The sequence below is a fragment of the Cataglyphis hispanica genome, chromosome 18, assembly GCF_021464435.1.
Source record: "Cataglyphis hispanica isolate Lineage 1 chromosome 18, ULB_Chis1_1.0, whole genome shotgun sequence".
In the NCBI taxonomy this organism is placed as follows: Eukaryota; Metazoa; Arthropoda; class Insecta; order Hymenoptera; family Formicidae; genus Cataglyphis; species Cataglyphis hispanica.
In genome coordinates, this window is record NC_065971.1 from 59,245 (window position 1) to 84,338 (window position 25,094).

Here is a 25,094-nt window from a genome sequence, read left to right on the forward strand (position 1 = left end):
TATAAAAATAAAGAATTACATTTTTCGCGCAAACTACATTATTTGTCTTGTGTAAATTCCTTATACTAAAAATTTATATGTGCACATTTTCTGCGAAATGCGCCAGATAATAAAATTATTTGCTCTAGCTATATTTTTTTAGTTTTCTTAATTTGTATTTTTTATTTTTCTATTTGTTTTTCTTTAGAAAATTAAACGCTTTATCTTTTATTAATTATTTAAAAATATTAATATATATTAAATAATGATTAAAACTTACCTGGAAGACAACTCACTGCTTTCTCCTCGTCGGAGCACTTCTGCGTCAGCCACAGATAATCGAACCATTTGATAACTTTCACCTGTAAATGATTCGGAACCCTCCTCATCCTCATGTATGTCTTCACGCCGTCCAGCTTCGCTGCAACCAAGATGCAATTGTTTTTGTTACAATTTATCATCTCAAGTGACAACTCGATTATGTATATCTGTGAGAGTTTTAATCGTGTTTTTTAATGTTTAAAAAATGCTTCCATAAATTGCGTAATATCTGACACACGACCGTTAGCATTAAAGCTTAATTCTCTAATCACGCATACATGATATCGTATATAAACGATTTCCGATTATAATCAATCATTTCATCAATTATCATTTGAACATCGGAAGCTTTGCATGAAACCATCCCATTTTCCAATTCGTGAACGTGATAGTATGCCATTATATCGCTGAAAGACGAGTATTAATATTTGCGGTCATTTTTGCTAATTAAAGTTGATACAATCAAATATTGACGATTATATGGCTTTGCAAGCTGTACATAACAACGAATAAATATATTATGCAAAGAAAGTCTTTGTGATAAACAAAATAATAATTAAGTTTTCCACAGTTAAATTATTTAATTCAACAACAATATTTTTTTCATTATTACTTATTATTATAAATATACCTTTTGCGTCGTTTAAAAACACTTCTCACTTTTTTTATTTTGTCGAATTAATTATGCCGATTAGAGCACTTATATGAGCAATTTTTTATCGCAGCAAAAAGCACATTGCCATCAGTTAATTAAAAAAAAACTAAGATGGAGGGGAACTCTTTTGCACGATTCCTATTCTTCCATTCCATTTGTTCAATGAGAAGACCATTGATGCGATTTTTTAATATAGCGATGTTGTGGCGTATCCGCCATGCAATCGCTGCATGGCTCGCAGATCAATAGTGACGCAGTGAAACGGAAAACTAAGATACCGTTACAATTTTATGAGGACATATATCGGTCCGACTCATGTGAATAAGTCATTCAATAGCTGCAAAAAAATTGGACGCAAGAATTGTTGGAATTAATATTGCTAAATGTAATAAATAATGGCGAAAGATAATATTGTTTAAAATTTTAAAAAGATGAAAACAGATAACAAATAATTTTAAATTTATAAATTGTTAATTAACAAATAATAAATTAATTAACATTTAATTCTATAAAATGTGCAAAATACAAGACATAAGGATCTTATCATAATTTTACTTACAAGTCACTTTTGGATACAGATGACATTGTAATTATTGTCTTTTTTTTTTGCACGTGCTGACACAAATGTATGTAAAATATAAAAATTTATAAAGGATTTTGAAAGAGATGGCTGAGACGTGCCCGTTATACTAAATGGGTGATGAAATGTAATTTTGCAAGATATGATGTATTTCCACTTGGAAAAACTGCGGATTGTAGACAGTTTCATCTAAACTTTTTGATGACAAGCAGCAATTGAGAATATATATTTCAGCAACTTTATTATACAAATTGAATGGATGGAAATTGTTTTTGCGTCTAAAGATTCAGTGTTTTAATTGTAATATAGAAATTATAAAACAAAAGCAGAACAAACTTATGCAGAATATTAATTATGTTCGGATTATGTAAATTATTTCAACAAAGTTGAATGATATAATGGTTCTCTAAGTATAAAGTAAAGATATTATTACTAAATTTTACGTCCTTCGTATCAGCCCACTACGTTTCGAGAATCTATAAATATGGATTATGAGGAGAACGAAGAATGTATATCAAGAAATGAAACATTAAACTGTCTCCAAATATCAATTTCTATCCACGTTAAATATTCAATCAAACAAGCAAAGAGCAATAGAACCAATAAGGAGGAATGCGTTTCTTTGTCAGATTACATTTAGCGATTGCATTCATGAATATATTTGCGTTTGTTTTTTTCGTATAAATCATATTTTGTGGTTTACGTTAAAATAAAGATATTATATATCGTATAAAAAATTTATTGATCAAAGATCTTTAATTAATGTTATTTTAATACTGTATAGTACTCTTTAAATTTTAAATAACACAGATAAACTCCATTATAATAGACTCTCTCCATATGTATAGTAGATTATATATGAATAATTTCTACACAACTTTCCATCGGAGTTTAATCAAGCGCAACTTAAATTTTATAAAGTATATTCTTTCTACCTCCTCCTGAGAGAATGTATCAAGTTTCCGAATTTGGCCGCTCTTTCGTTTCAGCTGCTCAAATATTAATGCACGACGCGGTCCAAGGATCCGCAGTGCGGAGTTCACTGTAGCGATTTAACTTTTTTTTTTTTGTATAACGGGATAGTCGTCGTTTGGGGAAGTTGCCGTTCCGATCTATCTCCGATATACCTGCGAGGTAATCAATCCTAGGTATCTTCCTGGGCTGGGCTGTGATTCAGGTGGTATCCCCGCGTATGGATACGGACGGGCGCAATCCGGAATTGGCCGAAAATGGATATAACGGGGACGCCTGGCTGGCTGGCTTCACCTTGCTTGACTGACAAGGAAGAGGGATGGTTTCTATCGGAAATGGGTTTCTAGCCCATGACCGACGGCCCGTGCCCGCTTCGAACGCTTCTCGGGATGGTGCAATTTAACTTATTCCCGCTTCTCTCGTGCGATTCGCGTCTCGCCGCCGGGATTCGATCCGAGGTGGCACAATCCGGAACGAGGACGAGGCACAGACCGATATTGATAATATATACAGCGGCCCGATTCGACCGATGGAGCGATCAAAGAAGCGAGAAGACCCCCTTGGCTGCAATCCAGCCGATATTCTCCCTTCGATTATTTTTCAACGAGTTCGTCGAACCGTGTCTGGGCATCGAGATTTGCGAGGATAGTGCCTCTCGGTGGGGATGTAAAGTTACAGCCAGTGACCCCTTTGGAACGCTTTCGCGCAAGCGAAGTAATCGCATCAAGAGACAGTGTCTTCGATATCGAGATTTTATATTCACATAACGTGAGTTTATTTCCTGTTATTACAAGTATGGAGAAATGTATTGTCTCTTGCATCAATTATCCTTCTTCCCCTTCCCCCCTCTCTCTCTCTCTCTCTCTCTCTCTTTTTTCTCTCTATAGTCGCTGATAAATTATATTGATTTTATGCAACATACTGAAATTCTGCAGAATTAAAGTCATCGATTTTTCTCAAGTAATTACTATTGGTTTTACATATTTTTCATTACATATACATTCTGTTCTATGTATTTGTATGTATGTATTATTCTGAAGATTTGTGCGCGAAAATACGTTTCAAATTATTAATATAAATTTATTATATATTGGGTGTGTAAATAACATACATGTCGATTATTAATTACTTACTATTAATATATCATTAATTATATACCCTTATTATTATAATAATTATCCTATTCTACAGTGTTCATTTCCAGAGAGTTATTGACAACAAACATTATATATAAAGAGAAATATTCAACGTTTTATTTTAAATCTATAGTTTTATTTTAATTTATGTTTCCTCTTTTTCTTTGCTATTTTAAAGAAATGTAAGAACAATGTTGCATGTGAGACGTATTGAAATCGTGCGTCAACGTGGAAGCGAACATTTAAAAGTCTTTCACTGCATATTTAATGATAGAACTTTCAAATATTTTCCAGCCTTAAAGGATAATGGAGAGTGTTCGCACGTTGTTACGAGAGCATTGTGATAATTTCTGGCTCGTTTCCAGCTCTATTGAAAGAACAGAAGCTAAGTCACGTTTATTTCGCTCCAAAGAAAGACTCGATTTCTATTACACGACAAATAGTCATCGTAGCTTGAAAATAATCGTATCTTTCCAAGAGAAATTTAAATGGATTCTATATTAATTTTTGTAGATATTACAAAGGTTTCGCGTAGCGCTCCATCATATCGCAATCAAATGATCAAATTTTAGAAAAATAGAAAAATCAGATATCAATCGTCAAGATATAAAGATATAGAAATATTAAGTGATAAAGTGGCGTCTACGCACGTGGGATCCTTCTAAAAATATATGAAAAGAATGTAATTATTAATTGCATGTGATTCGTGAGTGAGTCTCTTTTTTTTCCGTCACAAATTTTCTTTAGAAAGAAATTGATCTTTTTTATCCTTTTCCTCTCGTCAGTTCTGACTCTGATCCCTAAACGGCATGCCGACATTGTCTGTCCAAACGCGCAACCTGAAACTGACAGTCCGAGATGAGGCTCCGGAAGATCGATGGATCCTCGAGACGCAGTCTTAACGACCTTGTTCCATGTTACCGATAGCCTCTACCGGAACGTCATTACTTTCCTTTCAGTCCACTCGATCAAGGCACTCCCTCTAATGAACGGCGTCTGTAAATGGTTTGCACGTAATAAAAGTAGAAAAGACACCGCGCAGACTGTTCGCGACTATTCTCTATAAATCATCGCGAACAATGAAGAAATACGACTATTACGGTTATTCCTACTTCTACAAAATGAATTTAGTTGCTTTTGTAAAACGTAAATTCCACTTAGCCCGCGTATTTTGTCACAATATTATTTCTGAATTTCTCACATCGCTTCTGATTTGACTATCGTGTCGCCGTCGAACACCATGCTAATCCCTGTTTGTCTAAAAATATGACCGTTATGTGGATTTCATCAAAACTCATACGATCGAAATAAAAATAAAAGAAAAAAAAAGTACATTCGGATAACAGATTGCGGATACATTTGCGGCTTAATAAGGCGTATATTTTTAAGACGAGAGCAATTATGTTGTGCGTCGAAGAGAGTTTGCAGTGAAACTTGCTTGCGAAACGCTTTTGCTTTTGAAATTCCGTCGTACGCTGATGGGCATATCGCGCCCCGGGGCAGATTAATTTTCGTGAAAGTCTCCCGGGCCAATTAATGGCGAAACGCGGCCTCGTTAATTATCCGGAATTCTGAACGAGCGCGCGTCGTGCGAACACCCGAGTTGCCCTATTAGCTAGACTTTCTCTCCTCTGTTGTTAGCGTAAGAAATGCGATATTTTGCAGCTTGATAGATTTATATGCGCTTCAGATAATTCTTTCGCGGCGCAAATTTCTCGCTGTTATCTCGCAAAACATCCCACAAGTTTTATATATTTTCCTCACTCAGTAAACTCAATTTCGAAACAATCGCCACGAATTCTCTCGAAAAATAACGCACGTATTTCTTGAATAAAAAACACGTTTCACGAGTCTCTGATTTATGAATGATTTTCGTCGAAAAGAGAGCGCGGAATGTTGGCGCATATTTTTCCGCGGCGAGAGAAATGTACGGCATTTCTTCGTTAAGGAATAATCTCTCGGATCCATTGAGCGGGATTAAGCAAACTTTACTCCTTTTGCAAACTTAATTCCTTTCCTTTCCCGCCTGGTCATGTATGCATACGCAGGTAATACCCCCGTCGTCGTTCTTGGCATCGCTGCATTATATGACGCTTAATCCAAACCGGCAACTTCTATTTATTCGGATCTCCCGGGTTGCGCAATTTCAAGTTTTGTCGGAACTTTCAGTAATTTGAGCAGTGAGGGGTAGAACCTCCTTTATTAATCCGGTAACATTGAAACGTGTGTTCTATCATGGAAATTAGTATTTAAATTACTGTGCTGCGTTAGAACGTCGCGCTCCTTTCGCCCCCTATTGTCGCGAGAACATTCTACCCTTCTCATTTGCATCGCCATTATTCGTGTCAAGAAGACGGCGACATACGCGTTCATCACAAAATAGTGTTGTTGAACAATCTACCGAGAAAGATTTCTGCGTGCTTTTTGACAATTCCATAGAGAGGACTGCAGTATCTCTAGCGCGAGCTTTGCTGCGAGCTGTCTTTTCGAATCGTGCTTTTATCCATTTCCGTTACAAAACTCTTGTAAATATTTAAAGACCATTAGTTTCACTAATAATTTGTTTTGTCACACGGATGTGTCAGGCAATCGTAACAAAGCTCATTCTTCTCTCAGCAGCAGTAGCAGCAGCAGCAGCAGCAGCAGCAGCAGCAGCAGCAACAGCAATAGCAGGCCGAAAGTGAATTTTAACGCGACAAATTGGACGGGAACTGAATCTCTCCGCGTTTCCGTGTCGCAAATGGAATTGATACAGCCGCCCCAATGTCGTAACTCCGGCATTTTGTCTAGAAACGGCTTTTGATTCCACCTTCCCTCCTTCGCCACAGTCGGGTATATCCAGCGCGAATAGCGTGATACGCGACAGCTTTATTTATGAATGCGGACGAATTGAGGGGTTGACGAGGGGTGATTTAGCAGCACCGCGCGAAACGCTCGACTCGCACCAGACTCACTTTATCTACACGCGCTCTCGACATTCTGTACACAACAGCAACATTTTACTATGCGTGGAAATGGTGCGCAGAGGAAAAGCTAAAAGAAAACGAGACGCGGAGGTAAAAGGAAGATATTGGATCCAGCGGTACTCTATTCACTTGCCGCGGCTTCTCGATCTTTGCGCGCGGTTCTCGGGAAATATTCTCGTTCCAAGCCACGAGTCAAGGTAAATATGGACGAAAATGAGAGAAAAAGATATAACACACAGCGAGAGAGAACTCGAAATTGCATCAGTAAGATATGGTTTGCGCTACAAATTGCGCGTCGCGTGTCGTTTGCCATCACCTGTTCCTCCGCGTACACGTGCGCGAAAAACGTCTCCATATTGGTTACGTGAAAAATAACTTTAAATTTTTTCTTTAAATTTTTTTATCATCGTGCGAGCCTGATCGACGGAAAAGCCTAAGAAATTTTATTCACCGAGCGCGACACCGATTGCGATAAATAATTTCAATTTTACAAGTTCCTCTGTCAATGATCATTAATTTATAATATCATCACAGTATATCGAAAAACATGTATAACATATATTTTATCAATTGCATGTGTGTTTAGTTATGCATATGTCAGAGGACGTTTGAGCTAAAAGCTCAAACTTGACTCCAACAAGTTAATTTGTAATAACAATTTTTAAAAATTTTTTACCTCTTTTTTAAAATTTTTTCTCTCTGTTCATGTGATTATTCGCACATAAAGTAATAAGGGAATTTCGAATAAGCAAATAATTAAGACAATCATTATTTAGTCGTTCGGTTATCTAATTGACAATTTACGCAACTATCGATTAATCATCACCAAACTAATAAACCGATCATGTAATTCATTTGCCTTGCGGCGAGCCAACTATATTATATAGTGTCAGGTTGCTTTTAATTCCACATCATATCATGTTTAATGAAACAAATATCAATTTCCTCTCGCAGGCTTCGCGTTTCATATAACAAAGGCTCCATATTGGCTCTGAATTTGTAAATTTCTCTTAATCAATTTAAAACTAATTTTTCATTTACAAAAATATATAATTTCACTCTATTTCCCTATTAGTATAATTTAATTCCAAAATCGTAATATCTTATATGGAACTGATTTTTTTTATAGTAATTGTATCACGAAAATTTTATAGTGACTGTATACAAAAATTTATGAACATTAAAAATTTTAATTCTACAGACTCAAATCTTTATTTTAATTCACAAATTAATTATTAATTTTATATTTTAAAAAGTTAAAAAAAAACTGTGTAAGTATGCGCAATCAAATTTATAAATCTCGAAGTATAGAGATTTATTAACTTTTTTGACATATAGTTGACCCGTCCAGTTTAAATTTCCTCTTTAAAAAGTTGAGAAAATATTTTCCTTTTATAGAAATCAATATTTATCTATTTGCTTGCATCTTCACCCCGCACACACTGAATATTACACAAAAACTTTGTCTCAGTAGTTCAGAATTGAATATAGTCAGACGCAGCGTTAGAGCACGGCTACGTTTCACGGAATAATCCGTATTAAATTGATCGCCCTGAATTTTTTGCATTGTCGATAGTGGATGCAAGTACACAAGATAAGGATTGTAACGTATAATTTGGAGGATCAACGCCGACAGAGACTAGAGCGGAATAGCGCGATTTGCCTAAAGGAAATCTAATCCTGCTGGACCGATGGCACACGCATACGTAATTAAGTATTAAAAGCAATTGGTATCAAGGTGTATCGAGCCGCATTGGGATCAGCAAAGATTGGTCTCTTTGCTTGCTGCGGCAATTGCCGATAGCGATTGCCAACGGACTAGATGTAATTGCTCCAGAAACCCTTAATTACTGTTCCTTTACGCCACCATTCTGGCGTAACATGTTAATCGTCTGCCAATTATCTGTACATTTTTAAATGTCAAAAAGAGACTGCACCAAAGTAGCAACATCAAGAGATATTTATTTAATTTATTCCGATAATTTTATTTGCGCTTATATTTAAATAAATTTATCTCGTAGTTGTAAATAAATGTATTCGAATATAAAAACAAATTTGAGATTCATAGTTTTTTGAGATGTTTTTCTGTATTACAAAGTGTCAAGACTAATATTTCTTTTGATAATTCATCGAAATGCAGACGAGGATGAAAAATGATACCTCGCAATTTACCAAATCATTGTATCGCGTATTATTACATCTCGATCCTGTTCGTTGAATCCTATAACCTTAATAGACATTTCGCGAGCTCGCCTTAACTACCGTGCCTGGCATGTTATAGGAAGAGCTGTATAAATCACTTTTCGTAAGAATTTTTTGCAGGACGAACAAGAATTCACGTGCTACATCCTTTTCCAGCAAAGAGAGAGAGAGAGAGAGAGAGAGAGAGAGAGAGAGAGAGAGAGAGAGAGAGACAGAGTTACGTGCTTCCATAAAATAATCTAATCGGTCGTATATACGATCAAGTCGCGTTGTAGCTTAATCCGCTTCTTTCAGCACGACTAGAATGAAACTGAATTTTCAATTCAGATTCTTATCGAGACTTGCGCAAAGTGAATTTCACCAGCGTTTTCTTCCTTTGGAAGTATCCTCTCTTTTTGCATATTTGAAAATTTTTCCTTTTTAATTTCGAATCACGTTTGTACAGACGATTTTTCACGCAATTATAATCAGCATTACAATCAATACAAATATATAATAATAATTTACACATTATATTTTTTAAGTAAACATCGAATTTATCAATATTAAATAGAATATGTATTAACTAGAATATATAACTAGTTTTTTTTAATACTCGTTTATATTAAGCCAACCGATAACTTGTTTGGGATTTTTCTCAAGCTGCGCAGTTTTTCTCTTCTCTTTTAAAGCTAACTCTTCTCTTGCTGCTGTGAAAGAACCGTAAAAGGATCTCTCGGGCATGCCCATTGCACCCCTGTAAAGTACGTGCTTGCTTTGTCCATCGAACTGCGGGGGCGGAAAGCCTTTGATTATTGGGTAGCAAAAAGGGGACCAAGGCATGCATCCCTTACGCTGACATGTGCACGCCGTGAACGTCGGCCCGAGATGTAATAGTTTATTTAATTGCGAGCAAAAAAATTCGTTTCGCTGTAGACCTAGTAATCATTATAACCTTCGATGTTTTTCCAGGCATCGTTTTGTTTTTCTGCGCGCGTCAAAGTTTTTTTTTAATTTTTATTCAGATCTCCTTTGAGGCTTTCTCTTCTCTGTTTTCGAAATTTTTTTCAACAACTCCAAAATTGCGCAGTTTATTTTTTCTTAAACGACTACAAAAACTGATTTCAAGTTTAATAGGTTAGAAAAATTTAAAAAAAAATGTTCTTTTCTTTTACAAAGTGCGCAAACGGAAATAAGTTACTTCTTTAGAAACTCTTAGCAAATATATACTGATATTGTAAATAAGATGTGAAATAAATAAATAAGATATAAAATAAATAAATTCTCTTTAAATAAAATTTAATATTTACTTATATGATTTTTGACAAAATTATACCTTGCATAAGATATATTATTTGTCAGCATCGTTTACTATGATTATTATGATAACCAGACGAAAGAAAATAATGTGAATAATTCAGCATTACACTTTTGAATGATGATAGGGCGGCGTAAACCATGTAAGACGAAATGTTGAGGTGATAGTATTGTGAAAATATAGGTTTAAAAAGTAGAACTTCCAAACAGATTTCTCCTGTTACAAATTGACCGAATTTCCAAAGTTGCTCTGACTTTTGTGAGAAGAAACATACAAAATTCGCTCAAATGCACAATGCTTTGTGTTTTATATGAGTGCTTGCATATTATAATTTTTGGCTGCGTAATATCATTTTCATAATACAAAAACAAAGGTTCTTCTTAAAAGCTTCTTTAGTTAAATTGTTTATTTATACAAATTTATAAATATTCATAAAAGACGCAGAAGAAAAAATTCTGATATTCAAAATTGCTATTTAATTGCACAAGCATTCAAGAAAGAAGTGGTCCCTTTTATGTCCCTACCTGTATCTATTTGCCTCTTTTTCTCTCTTTTGAGTATATTGAGTATATTGCGGCGTAATAGGTAACAAAATTAACTAGTCTATACATGCATGATGTTTACACCGAATCTCGAACTCTCAACAATGGGAGTGCGCGAGTGCGCGTCGTCAACGATTATACACGTAACATTTCCAGGTATGTATGTAATATGTATGTAACAATCGGGGAATTGTTAGGCCTATAGTTATATTACTGTCGCGATCAGTTTAATCTCGCTGGATCGCTTCGATCTGACAAAGACAAAATTACCAGACGCCAGATATCCATCTGCTGTTCACGAATAAACGGTCGGGCATCGGCCATACGTGTCCGCGTTCAACAAACCGTGCAATCCGCAGACCGCAGTGGACGCAGACGGGTACGTTTACGGCAGCCTTTAATCGCGCCGGAACTTTGGTCAGCGAGTTTCCATTTTACTAACTTCTGCACCGGCACCGGCATCCCGCAGCCGGCAAGTTTCGCGGTCAATGGAGCCGCATCCGTACAACACGTTTTGTTGTCGCGTGTGAAAAAAAAAGAATTAGACTTCAGAGTTTGGCGATAATTCTCGAAACAATATATACATACACATACATTTACATTTAGTTATCAAGATTCTAGATACCCTAATTAATTGTCAACGTAAGAACTGTACAGGATTATTAAATGTGCAATTTATGTAAAATTTCTTTATTTAAATCAGGCATTCAGATCCAAGGTAGCTAATTATATAAAAGCTCAAATTTTTTTATCAATTTACTATACTAGTAAGTTTCTAGAAATTAAGCACGAGAAATTAATAAGATCTTTTAATGTAGAAGCGGGTAATAATTAGCTAGTTAATGTATAACAGAGGCGAGAGGTAACAAGAATGATAAACCGACGATAAAATGGCAAGAGAAACTAGGATTGGCAAAGAGATCGGGAAATATGCGGATGATAAATCGAGTCGCTGATGGTAAAAGATTGTGTTTTGCTTATATAGAGAAATATAAACGTGCGACTTAATCATGCGCGCAAGGTGTAAGGGGGCAGAGGAAGGAAGAAGGGAGCGATATACGGTTAATGCCCTTCGTGACGGAAGCGAAAGATCGTACAGAAGAATAACCCGACAACTGGCATCGGCTTTGGCGGCGCGATGAATCGTCGTCATTCATAAAACAAAAGGGCGCAATCTCGCTCTTCCGCGGGACGTGCGACGTCGGAAACGCCGACCCGGACGCCGCCGTTGAGGTCGACGTTGGCCGTAAAGAATGATTTTCATCAGAAAGAGATGCGCGCGGTTAACCCCTAAATAAATTTCAGATTCGTTTCTCGGTCTTCAAACTCAGAAAAATATTTAATAGTAGAATTTGGTTAAAGTTACGATAAAGATATTTTATAGTATTCTGAGATCTTTCAGAAGATTAGCTTGAAATTTTTGCCACGCTTGCAATTGTTGCCAAAGCAAAACGATTTTATGCTGTTTGCACAAAGTTGCGATTTTCATCTATTTTAACGCGATGCATTAAAATTGAGGGCGATCGCGGAAATTGCGTACCGTACCACGTGTTACGATATTAAATGTAATGGTAATATTCTCAACCGCGATAGCCGACAATACTTGCCCGGTCGGCGATGCCGTCGGTCGCTCATCGACCCCGGCTGGTTCCGGGGATAGTTTCGTCCTCGGCGACGAGGACGACAGATCAATGACGTCAGTGGATCTGGCTATTTTTGGCCCTGGGAGGGGCGACGCGAGTAGTCTGCGCCGCGGGGCTGCAACGGGGTAGAGAAACGGTGGAGGGAAAGCTGGTGACATCCCCGGCGTGCACTTTGCTCGGCTCATTCATCCTGCTGACCCAAAGAATAGAGAGAGTGGTCGTGGCGGAGAATCGGAATCGGAAGGAAGATGCTGAGGTGACGATAAGAACGTCTGCGTGGACTTGGTCGACACTTAAGCTCGATGTGGACCATTAGATTTAGAGAAATTTGGTTCCTCCAAGCGCAAAGCGAACGCATAAATGTTAAGGAAGAGAGAGAGAGAGAAGAGAGGGGAGAGAGAGGGAAAGCTAGCAGCGGTGTGCAGGTGTGTGGTTACTCGCGGGTCGATCGATTTATCGGGAGGGTGAATACCTATAAATAGACCGGCCGCGATTAGCGACGCGCTCTGGTACGAGTTATTGATATTGATATTGATACTGTATTGCAGTTTGGGTCATTGACTGGTGAAATTGTACATAAAATGAGTAACATGATATATATGGATAAAACATATAAAATTAGATGCGAAAAAAAAGCAATCGGAGTTAAGCAAATCTGTAGCCCGGAGAAAAATGCAACGTTTCAAAAGATTCTTTATAAAAAACGCTGGAATAACAAACAGTTATTTTTTTCATTTTTAAGCAAAGATGTGAACTCTTGCATTAGATACTTTTTTTTAAAGTTGCTCAATATATTTTATAGTTTCAACACTTTAATATTTTATAGTCTTCGCGTTTAAACTATAAAATAATGCTAGAAGGATCACGGCAATCATTTTGTTGCTAATCTCGTTCGACAATGCTTTGCACTTTACTGGCTTTCTATCATTTATTATTTTATGCTTCTTAATTTTTAACGACACCACTATTTGATTTTATAGAATCTTCTATATAAAAGATTGCCCACTAATAGGTAAAAATAAATGTGCTTGTTTTGCATCAAATAAAATTTTACTTCTGTGGTTTGAAGCATCTTCTTTAATAAATATAAAAAAAAAAGATTGATTTTTTTCCGATTAACGCGAAATGTCGTCGATGACACGTCCAGCTTCGTCCATGTGCATGCCAATTGCACCAAGACGTGAAATCGTCGGTGAAAATCAGAGTAGCGACTGACAACAATCTCGTATCCGTTTGCTCGATACAACAACGCAAACTTCTACGGATCCGTTGGGAGATTGTCAAACCACCGAGCAGAAACGAGTTCTCAGTCGATCGTTCGCGACTGTTTCAATTCGACGAATTATTTTCGGAAACTTTAGGCGGCGGGGGAACAAAATTCCAATAATTTCCCAAAGTGCCCCGCGGGAAATCACAAGATAAATTTCATGATCGATGCTGATGAGTCATCGCATACCCGACACATTTGTCATCCTCAACGGCGACATCGCACGAAATGGATATACGCGCGACACTTTCGCGCACTCCTCTCTCTCTCTCTCTCTCTCTCTCTCTCTCTCTCTCTCTCTCTATCTCTCTCTCTCTCTTTCTCTCTTGGAAAATTCGCGAGGGAAGAAATCGCGAGGGAGAAGTTTGACGTATCGGGACGCGCCGTGTGCGAACGACGTCGCCGGTGATTCCAAATCCTATAAATCGTGCCGTGGAGCGACGCCGTGTTCCGCCGGGATTGTTTGCCGATCAAATGCATTAGGATCGTCTCCGGTGTTGGAATAGGTGTCGGTCGCCGACAACGGAAACTGGCTATTGAAATTCCGCGATAATCGAGAGAAGTTCTATGCTGTTTGTTCTGGTACGTTTCAGTAGACGCAGAAATGGCTCGTCTATCCTGCATTCCCGGCCGTAAGAGAGATAACGTGGATTGCTTTATAGGGTTTCTATCCAGCAATGGACCGACAATTCCGCGTACAATCTCGAGTGATTGCTTTTGCAATGTAAAATGGAAATTACTTATATTATTAAACTTTTAGATGGTAATTTTTTTTATTCCATGTTTTGTACGTTTGACAAAACATCAACGTAACACAAAAAAATATCGTAAAATTATAAAATTTAAGAATTATAAAATTTATGATCTTTAATAAGAAAATTTTCTTTCTTTAATAAGAAAATATTAAAACTGTTATTAAAACAGTATACATACAGTGACGAACATAACTTGCTTAATCCGTCCATGTGATATTCTTTATAATTATAATAATATATGTGAAAGAAAAATGCATGGGTTAGATTAATGGCATTTTGAAGAAGTAAAAAGGACGCAGGACAATGCACCATCCTAAAAACCGAGCATAAACTGGTTCTTGCTATAATAAAGGGGTTTTACGGCAATGTATACACTTGTAGGCGAAATCGCGAAAGAGAAGAATATCGTCATTTGTCTGGACAAACTTACATGAAAGAAACGCGATCGCCGTTCTTACAATCCACGTCCACAAACATAGCTACCAGCGGTAGCCTACCACACAATCGCATTCCGCGCTTTAATCGCAGTCGTTCATTACACCTTAAGGAGACAGGTAATTTAGAATATAGACGAAAAACGCCACTATTAGACATTGAACTAAAACTGGAGTAATAGAGCTTTTTATTGCCCAAGATGAATATATTAATTAGTAGCATAGCCTAAAGGAAATGTAGAGATATTAAAAATTTGTTCACAAAAGATATTCATAAAAATGGAACGTAAGAAGGAAAATGTTTATATCTAGCTCTTTTGACTTTAAGGAATATGATTCCTTTCTTAGCCAACATCTTTCTCTCTGATTCTCTCTGATTTCACATTGATTAATTTGAAATATACGATTTATTATAAATATTACTATTCTCGAGATTTTGTAGAATGCTTTATTAAATAACTTTCTCTTATTTCAAAAAATATCTTTCTTTTCTTTAATATTGTATTAGTTACACTTAACGTGCTTTATAAAAATTTAGAAATAAAATTCACATTTTGTACTGTTTTTCTCTACAAGAGATAATTAAAGAAAAAAAAAATAATGTAACGATTCATTAGACTAATAATGTTACCCTACATCGATGAAAAATATCGTGTTTACGGGTGGAGGCTTAATTATGTTGAAATTTTGCATGCTTAAATGTGATCGATCGTACTAATGCTCAATTAGATAATAACCACGTTGATTGCAAACGAAAGGAACAAAATTGCTGGTCATCAAATAGCATTAGGGATGGGGAAAGAGAGGAGAGGGAAAGGGAGGCCAAATCGTAGAGTAGTTCCGGGATGGTTCGTAATCCGGCAACTGCAGCAGGAGCTGCATGGGAGCGTTTGACGCCAGAACCCATTACGGAAAATTGAACGATGTTGATGTTCGATCGAAACCCGTGTCACATCGCGGATCTCCCGGAGTTGGAATCACCGACCGATTCCGAAATGATTTGCTTTCGGCGGTCAACCGCTTCTGGTTGATGGACTTACAGATTGCGTGTATGTGTATGTATGCGCCTCTATTGATGGCAGACACCCATGAACCAGCTGCCATAATTCGGAAAAGGACTTGAGTAAGGCGGTGTGATGGTGTCATAATCCCGAACCTATCTCTCATCTTTCGACATTCAAATAATTTTGATTCTCCTCGAAAGTGCTCGGAGATGATAAATTTATCTACATCTCTTTCGCTGCGTCTCTTTTCGAGAGAATAGAGAAATATCAAGGTTGTTTGTTAAGAGATATTCTGATAAATTAATTAATTATTAAAGGCAATTGTAATTCTCTTCTTTGTCTAGATTTTTAATTTGTACAAGAGAAACTTTTAACCGATATAATTAACGATACGTCCATTATTTCTTTAATTAAAAATATAAATACAAGAACAAGAAAATCCGCCTGTTAATTGTTAACTGTACAGTTAACTGTAAAACAGAAAGCCTTTTAAAACTTAAATAAATTATTTTGTTTTAAATCAAAGATGCCATTTTTATCTATACTATATTCACAATGTTTATAGTTATAGATTTTAGTAGAGTATTAAATTTATTTAGTAATTGTGGGTTAATATTGATACCAATAAATTTAGTTTTTTGTTCGTGTTTTTTTTTTTGTATGTGTTATCAGATTTTTCATCATTCCATGAACCACTATTCATTGAACATTAAATGGTAAATAATGCATTTATCAAAAAAGTGGATTAGCGATTCTATGTGTGGATTGTCAATTTCTCCAAAATGAACAAATATCGACGTGCCAATATTGTTTTTATATAACATATACTGTGTGGCAAACCGATTTTTCAGCGTATGTATTTGTCTCTTTTAATGGAAAAAAGAGATTACATGTCCATTATTGTATACATTAATGGACATTATATACAGAGTGTCCGGAGTCAATTGCAACACCTGTCGTGCAGGTAGAGCAGATGATGAAACCAAGGAGAAAAGAAAATCCTTTATCATTTTGTGATTTTTTGCAATAATTGTTTAAAAAAGATTGGCCAAGTATTAGCGCGCGACGAGAAAGAACAACTCATTGACACGATTCTTTTCTCTGCAGTTTTACTTGTTCTACATGCGATGTAGAGTGATATGATTGACTCCGAATACCTTGCATGTAAAAAAATATTTAGTTGTAAAATATCTAATATTTCTGCTATGCAATTTGTTACAGCAAACATTTGTCATGTAAGTAAGATATGTTTGTTATGAATTTCCGAAGGCACATAAACTTCTATACGGATTAAATCAATATCTGTAGCCGCGCGTTTTAATCATGTGCTATGTGCTCCATCGAGTAAAATGGCGAGCGTTTCTTAAAGATAGATCGAATACGTCTTTCCGGTCGCGTACCAGCACTTTAATACGAACGCGTCGCGTGTGTCCGCGGAAATCTCTCTTCTTCTCGGCGGTCTCCTCGTTAGGTGGGCGGAAAAGCGTTCAAAGTACAAAGCTGGCAATCACTGCAATTCCTCGCATTGTATGCCCGGAGATGCAGCTACGTGAGGAAAATCATTGTTTGCGATTCAATACGGTAGGAAGAGAAGAGGGAGGCAGGCTGGAGAGAAGGAGAATCGGCGCGCATTCATGAAGGTAACGAAGAGATTGCGAGCAATAATTTAGAAAAGCAAATGACCTTCTCTTTCTTTTCTAAAAGAGCAATGTCGAGAAATATAGGCGGACGGAACTAACGAATTAAATCCTGACATGACAAATCGAAATTATCGCGTCTTCAACCGTGTATAATTGTAACCTTGGATAAAAAATTTATGATCGCGTTGAGACGATTGCTTAATCTTATAGATACGGAATATCGTTTGCATTTTCCTCTAAAGATAACGAAAAACTGCATATATATACACATGTAGGATACTGATTTTTTTAGTGAGAGGTACTTTTTCCATCGAATAGATTTATATGTTAAAATCTTCGGATTTTGGACAAGGACCTCGAAATATGAATGGGAAACGATAGTCGTTCCTCTCACACGATACTTCTCGATAAATCACTCATCCGTATTTCGCGTCCGTGTAGTAATAAAAGAAGCACGGATGCGGACAACCGCTATGACAGCGCGCAAGCATCGATCGTGCGGCGGATCGGTATTCGCGGTTCGCGGGAAATGAAGGGCAAAGTATCGTTTCAACAAAAAAAAATGAAAGATGCGTTGTCCCTCAACCATTTATTCTGGCAGCGGCGAGTCCTTCGACGGCGCGGTCGTAAAGTGGAACAATTTTCATCGGTAAGGACATTGCACCCGATAGTGATAATGTTGCGGCTGCAACGCCGCACTGCGCGTCGCAATGAAGCGATAGGGATGTTTGGAGGGGATTCGGTCCATCCAATTTGCCACAGCGGGTGGATATTAACTCGACGCTGTGTGTTACGATAGTGAGTAACGCAACGTGGTCGTAATGAAATATATCGTATTATTCAGTAACGTCAGTTTTCCGCAAATATCTTAAATTGTGCATTGTTATTTGTTCTTTTTAATACGCTTCTTAGTTTTTATTCTAGCGATATATTAAGTGAAACATTTCGATCGTCCATGATAAATTATCACACTAATAAGGCGCAGAAAAAAAAAAATATATATATATATATATGTGTGTGTGTGTGTGTAAAATAATATATAATAATAATAATAATAATTTCTAACATTACTGCTTTCTTGTTTGTTTTGGCAAAGATATGACTTTGTGGCTCATGAGTGTAAGCCAAGAGAAAATCGAGAATCAATATAATTGCAAATTAAATCACTAGTAGAAACGTGTCTTTGGCCTCTTTCCGGTAATGCAGTGTTAACCGCGACTTAGGAATAAGCGAGGAACATCACTGTCGACAATTTCCTGCTCATTATTCGCAAGAGTACAGGAATCTTAATCGAGCATCAAAAAAGGAATGAGAGAAAAGGAGAGAGAGAGAGAGAGAGAGAGAGAGAGAGAGAGGCAGAGAGGGAGAAAGAGAAAGACGAGAGTGATTAAACGGCGCGCGATTCCTGTTTCCGTGTTACCTATGCATTTAAGCGCCCAATCCCCACAGGATCACATTGAATTTCCCACACAGTCGATTGGAAATGCAATATCGTGATGGCAAGGTAGAAATTCATAGATCGAGATGCGCGCGACTCGATTGCTAAACTAAATTTACGGATTTTTCTTGCCGCTTTTACGCACGAAAATATAGGGTGCGAAAGCAAAAGAAAAAGAATAAAAATAAATGCGATCGTATGAAATCGGAAAGTATTTCACCGATGCGTCTTTTGTTGCGAGTTTGTCGGCTACCAAAGTAGCCATATTGCAATTTTTCCATATGGTCACAAAAAGGAGATAATGCAAAAGCCATTTCTTTGAAAGAAAATACCGCGAAAAGAAACCTGATCGAATAGCACACTACGTGATATTTTAGTCTAACAATCTTTGCATGAAAATCGAAGATCAAATCGTAACCTTCCAGTATTATATTTTGTTATATCAGATTTGGATACACAAAAAGTTGATAATTTATTATATTGAATTATAAATTTACAAGCTTTTTTGATAATTATAACATTTATAATAAATTATAAAGCGTTAAGAAATATCTTTTGTTCGCGTTAGTTGTTTTCACAATTCAGATATGCTAAATAATTATTTTGTATACATATGCATGTATACAAAATAAAAGAGAAGAACTTTAAATAAAATTGACAACTTATTTAAGTATTTCAGGATGATTTTAAGACGTAAATAAAATGACACATAAAAGCAGAATACAAAATACACAAACCGTGGGATAATGTGAGAATAAACGTGCAAGAGATAAATGCGTTTAAAAGAAGAAAGTAGAAGAATAATCCTATTTTCGTAATTCTTTTCAGAAAATGCGAAGAAAAAGGAAACGCGCAATTCGCGGATTCTTTACCTGCCGATGACTACATCGACGAGAGTTCACGGCTGGTCCACTGGGAGATATATCTCGGCACACTCTCGCTCGCCATTAGAGATATCCAGAATCTCGACGGACAAAAGTCAAAGCCCGATTTTTGATTTTTCGCGACGGCAAGACGCGGCGCTGCGAAAAAAATTTTTGGACACTGGAATGTTGAAGGTTCTTTCTAAAATATGCCGGATAAAATATCATCTCCTCCCTAAATGGATATCCTTCAAATTGTTTCATAGAAAGAATTTTTGATTGCAGGATATCTTGATCTATCTATACACATCTTACATACATACACATAATCTAAACAATATATGTACATATATTGTCGCGCTCGCGCGCGCAGATCGATATATGTATAACTCAAAGGCGCGCACACCTCGTATTTAAGAAATATACACATAAACAATAAAAGAATCAAGCTGTAATCAAGACATTTCGACAATACACCTCAAATTGAAGACAATCTCGGAGACCAGAGTATAGACAACAAGTTTAATCGCCAAAACAGAGAGGCATACGCAATACTATTATCTTTTAGGAAATCAACTTGTGTAGGTTTTAGCGGAAAAACATAAAATTTTTTAAATTATAAAAATGCGCTGTTATTGACGCTGGAAGTAAATAATTAATTTTAGAAATAAAAATTAATCAAAGAAATTTTAATCAAACGCGAGAGTTATTGAACTAAAGAATTTTTTTTTCTTAAAATTTAAAACAAGACAATTATCTAAAACAATATGAGGCAATTTTGTTTCTGACAAAAACATTGTATCATCAAAAAATGTATCACTCGAAGTGTTACTGTAATAAAATATATTTTCCGGAAAAATATATAATATGTTGTCAAGCATCGAAGAATAATGTGTAAGTAAATAGAATACGGTAGTATGCGGCAATGAGAGGGTTTAGTAGCAGAGTGCTGCCAATTGACAATGAGAGAAAGAGAAAGATCCTAGGATTAAATCTCGGCTTTTTATTCTCTGTTGAGGAAATAACAATGTGCATTTCATCTAGATCAGCTGATGTTATTGATTTACTATCTTCAAATTTATATATTTTTTAAAAGAATATTGTGATTTATTCAATTGCTTTATTATTAATACCAATATGCTAACACTGATATTAGTAATAAATAATAAATAAAGAACTAAACCAAAGTTAGCACATTGATATTATTAGTAATAAAGTTGAGTAAATCACAATATTCTTTCAAAAAATATATAAATTTGAAGATAGCAAATAAATGACGATTATTTAATATATATATATATATTGTCTATAATATCGTCTGTAATATCATTGAGTTGCCGCTCAAAAATGCTTAAAGAAATCTCATTACTCTACTGCCGTGAAAATTTATATATTTTTGTGATTCACTCAATTGCTTTATTAATAAGGTCAATGCAGAAAAATTAAATTAATATGTATATTAATAAATTAATATCTCCCGGTAGAATTCCAATATTTTTTCTCTGCTCGAGAAAGGCTCACAATATTTTAAAGCTTTGTCACAAACTTTTATGCATTCGTGACTTTTTTATTGCAATTGTGTCATTCCTAAAACTTTTTCCACATATTATATATATGGTGACAAGTACAAATATGCATACTGATATAATGGGATAAAGAAATAAAACATTTCCATGTCACTATTGTGACAAACGAACATCAAGCTCGGTATTCCCATAGATATAGCTGTTCTCAAATTTTAACATTGAGAATCTTTCTAGGTCGTAGAAAAATATTAAAATCTCTTTATATACTTTAATATCATTTTTTTACGTTGAAAATATCTATTTATTAGAAAAAAAATATAATATAAATATTTTTTGTAAAACAAATTCATATAAATTTCAAGATAAAAGTTTATTCAATCACACTTTTTTACAGATTCATGTTTGTTCCGTTATTTTGAGAAATACACAGTTGGGAAACGCTTTTCTATAAACCGCTGTGACACGCGGGCGCAAAATAATTATAATTCGAGAGGATTTGTCCATGTTCGTCTCGTGGATAAAAATCGTAGATTATCTGTAATCCCACTCATTACTCTGGCAATAAAAACAACATATGTCATCGGTTATTGCCATATCGCATATAATTATAATAGTGCTACAACCGTATGACACGATTGTGACAATTGCGATTTTCAATTGATTTAAACCGAAATTTCATTTCATATCTCCATGTACATATAAACGTTCTCTGATATGGCATGTTTTCAATGTAATACATTCTATGAGAGAGATTATACTATATATATATATATATATATATATATATATATATATATATATATCATCAGCGATGATTGACCAGACTTTACTCAATAATAATTCTTTTATTAAACATTATATAAAAAAATAGTACAGAACTTTTCTGCTTTTCTGATTTAATCCGCTCTATCTGTACATTACGGGTGGAGCAATATATATATATATATATATATATATATATATATATATATATAAAATAAAAAATAATTATTGTACATATATATCTATACATACATGTAAAAGTTTCTGCGCACTTTGAAAATAAGGTTTCGCAATTTTTGTATATATCAGATATGATATATTTGATGCGAATGCGTCGATTTTGGAGTGATAGAAAATGAAAGGATATGAGGGGCAGAGTTTGCCGGAAATCCCGACAAGGCAATTCATACCACGATATTATCGTGGCTGATTTCTGATCCCTGGAGAGAGATAAATCTCGAAATATTCGCTTATCGATTGAGTTTGGTGGAATCCGCATTTTGTCGACGTTATGTTTTTAATGGAAATTTGTCCATTTAGCGTAGCTATAACTTTTTACCATGTGGCAATCGAAAATAAATGTATGCGATGCATATAATGTATACATACATGATAATATGGTTCATTAATTCATGAATAAGAATTAGTAAAATAACTGTACTACAAAGTGTACTAACATTATAATCGTATCTTATTATTATTGTTAAATAGTGCTTTTATTGATCGAAAATTTTTTTTATATTCTTTTCTTTAATAATTTAATTTAAATTAATATATAAATGATAATGATAATATTATAAAGTTAATTGTCCATAACTCGATAATAATCAATATAAGATTTTCTGATATGAAATTTTGACCAATATCTAATAAATATTTAATTATCTGATGAGAGAGCTAAAGTTAAATTTAAAAATAGACATTTATTTTGTAATTATTGAACATAGGAGAAGTACACATTGAGATAAATATATTTTATAAATTTATTTGCACATTAAAAAGTTTTAACATGAAGCATTTGATATTATATATGAATGTGTATATAAATATATATATATATATATATATATATATATATATATATATATATATACATATTGATATTTTATATTAAATATTTTCTCGTATATAGTTAACAAAACTTAAAAGCATATTTTTTAAGTATTAGAGCTTTAATATAAAAATAGATAAAGAATTCACATCTATAAATAAAAGCATATCAAAATACTCAATTCTATTTTGCATCTTTTTAGATATTCAGAAAAACTAGATTGATCATATTAAATTGCACGGAGAAATATATTTTTATCATTTATATTGTATTTATTCGAGAAATCTGCTGACCGTATTGCGCATAGAACGAAGAAATCGCGCTGTGGCGAATTTTATATTTGCGCGTAGCATCAACTGTGTTCATTTTTTAAATGCGTTTCTCGAATGAAGCAACGCGTTTTGATCGTTTCGATGGAAATTTTTGAGTGAGAGCTACCGAAAAGAAACGACATTACCGAGTTTGCTGCCGTCGTCCATACAAAAACAAGAGACATTTGTTCATTCTTGTAAAATTTCTCTCTCAAAGCAAATTTCATTATTTTCAATCAATGCGCGTACAAAGCTACCTTTCGATCATATTTAAATTGTATTTTCGTAAACAAACGATATGTCGAAATAAATCCGAAATAACTCGGTTTCTCGTTGTGATCGATGCGTCATTTTACTGTATCAAAGTTTTCATTTCAGTCACCAACATATTTACAAATATATTTACTTTTTGTCAGATTGGATTGTAGAATTGTAAAGAGTATTATAGGCGGTTTTCTAAAAAATTCATTGATGTGAGTCACGAAGTCGTTTGACTTGACCGGCCATTTAAAGAGCCCCATGTGTGCCGATGGCAAGCTGAATTCAGGAGTTACGACGCAGCCCTGAAAGCAAATACACTGTCCGTTACTACTGCCGATGCATACTGATGTCTGACCAGTGCACGGGAATCGCCACTTTCTGCAGTAGAAACAATCGGTCTGAGTCCGCCACTAAATCTCTATTGTCGGGGATGCTATTTCACTGATTCATCATTCAAATAGCAACAACACGCACACACACACACACACACACACACAAATAGAAACGTACACGAACAGAGGACAGTTGTTTCAGCTATGACCATTTTATCGCCATAATTCTTTGAAAGGGCTCCTGATCATTTTATATAGCTCTCGCAAGTTTATTTTAAATCGTCCCGCAATTTATGGAATTAAATTAAATGCATTTTAATACATAACTCTTATAGACATGATTCTCCGTATGTTTTGTAAGTTCCCATATGCATTTAATTTAATTCCCGCTTTTATAGCGCTCGAATATTCAAATAAAATAGTATTACGCTCTTATTACTGCACTTTCCATTTGGCTATCAATGTCTCGACTATCAAAATTACTTGAGCTTATGATAAAGCTTGAATAGCAATATGCATTAAATTTAATATAGTAATTATATAATTTCTTTTCGTAAGTATAAAAAGATAAGATATAACTTTTATATATAAAATATTTTGATCTTAAGTTCAATATATGATAGATTCTCAATTTTTCTCGATTAAAATATCAAAAAGTTAATAATTCAAATTTAATAAAAAAAAGTAAAGAACTCTCGCATAAATATCATACAGTGTACAATTATAAACTTTATTCTCACAATTGCGTCATTTAGCTGCTACATTATAAATGTAGCATAATAAATGTGGCATAAACCATATGCAGAAAGCGCTTGATGATGATAATAAGAGATATCTTTAAAATCTCAATTTTATTTGAAACAACTTGCATGATGTGTAAAATGGAACTATCAAGATTGTGAATGATCGACGCAGCCTAATAAAATACCAACGAGCTCAACGTGCACATTTTGCAATGAATTCTGCTTATAGCAAAACGTAAAACATTTATCTGCTCATAAAAAATTTCCCCGTTAAAATTTTATCTGTAATTTCCATCGTTCAACGTGTGCGCATCGTTACGTGAAGTAAATATTTAATATATTCCGCAAGCTAATAAACATTTTACTTGCAATGATCTTACACAATTTAAGGACAGAAGAAGAGAAAGAGATTAA

General features: G+C 35.0%; 1 protein-coding gene across 5 annotated transcripts in view; it reads right to left on the minus strand.

Moving 5' to 3' along the window:
- LOC126856438 (cyclic nucleotide-gated cation channel alpha-3) overlaps positions 1–25,094 on the minus strand; it is a 115,522-nt gene that overhangs the window by 20,819 nt on the left and 69,609 nt on the right. For all 5 annotated transcript variants that reach the window (XM_050604920.1, XM_050604918.1, XM_050604919.1 and 2 more), the window contains exon 8: positions 260–400. In XM_050604920.1, the coding sequence (XP_050460877.1) occupies positions 260–400 (141 nt within the window). The remainder of the gene's footprint in view (positions 1–259; positions 401–25,094) is intronic.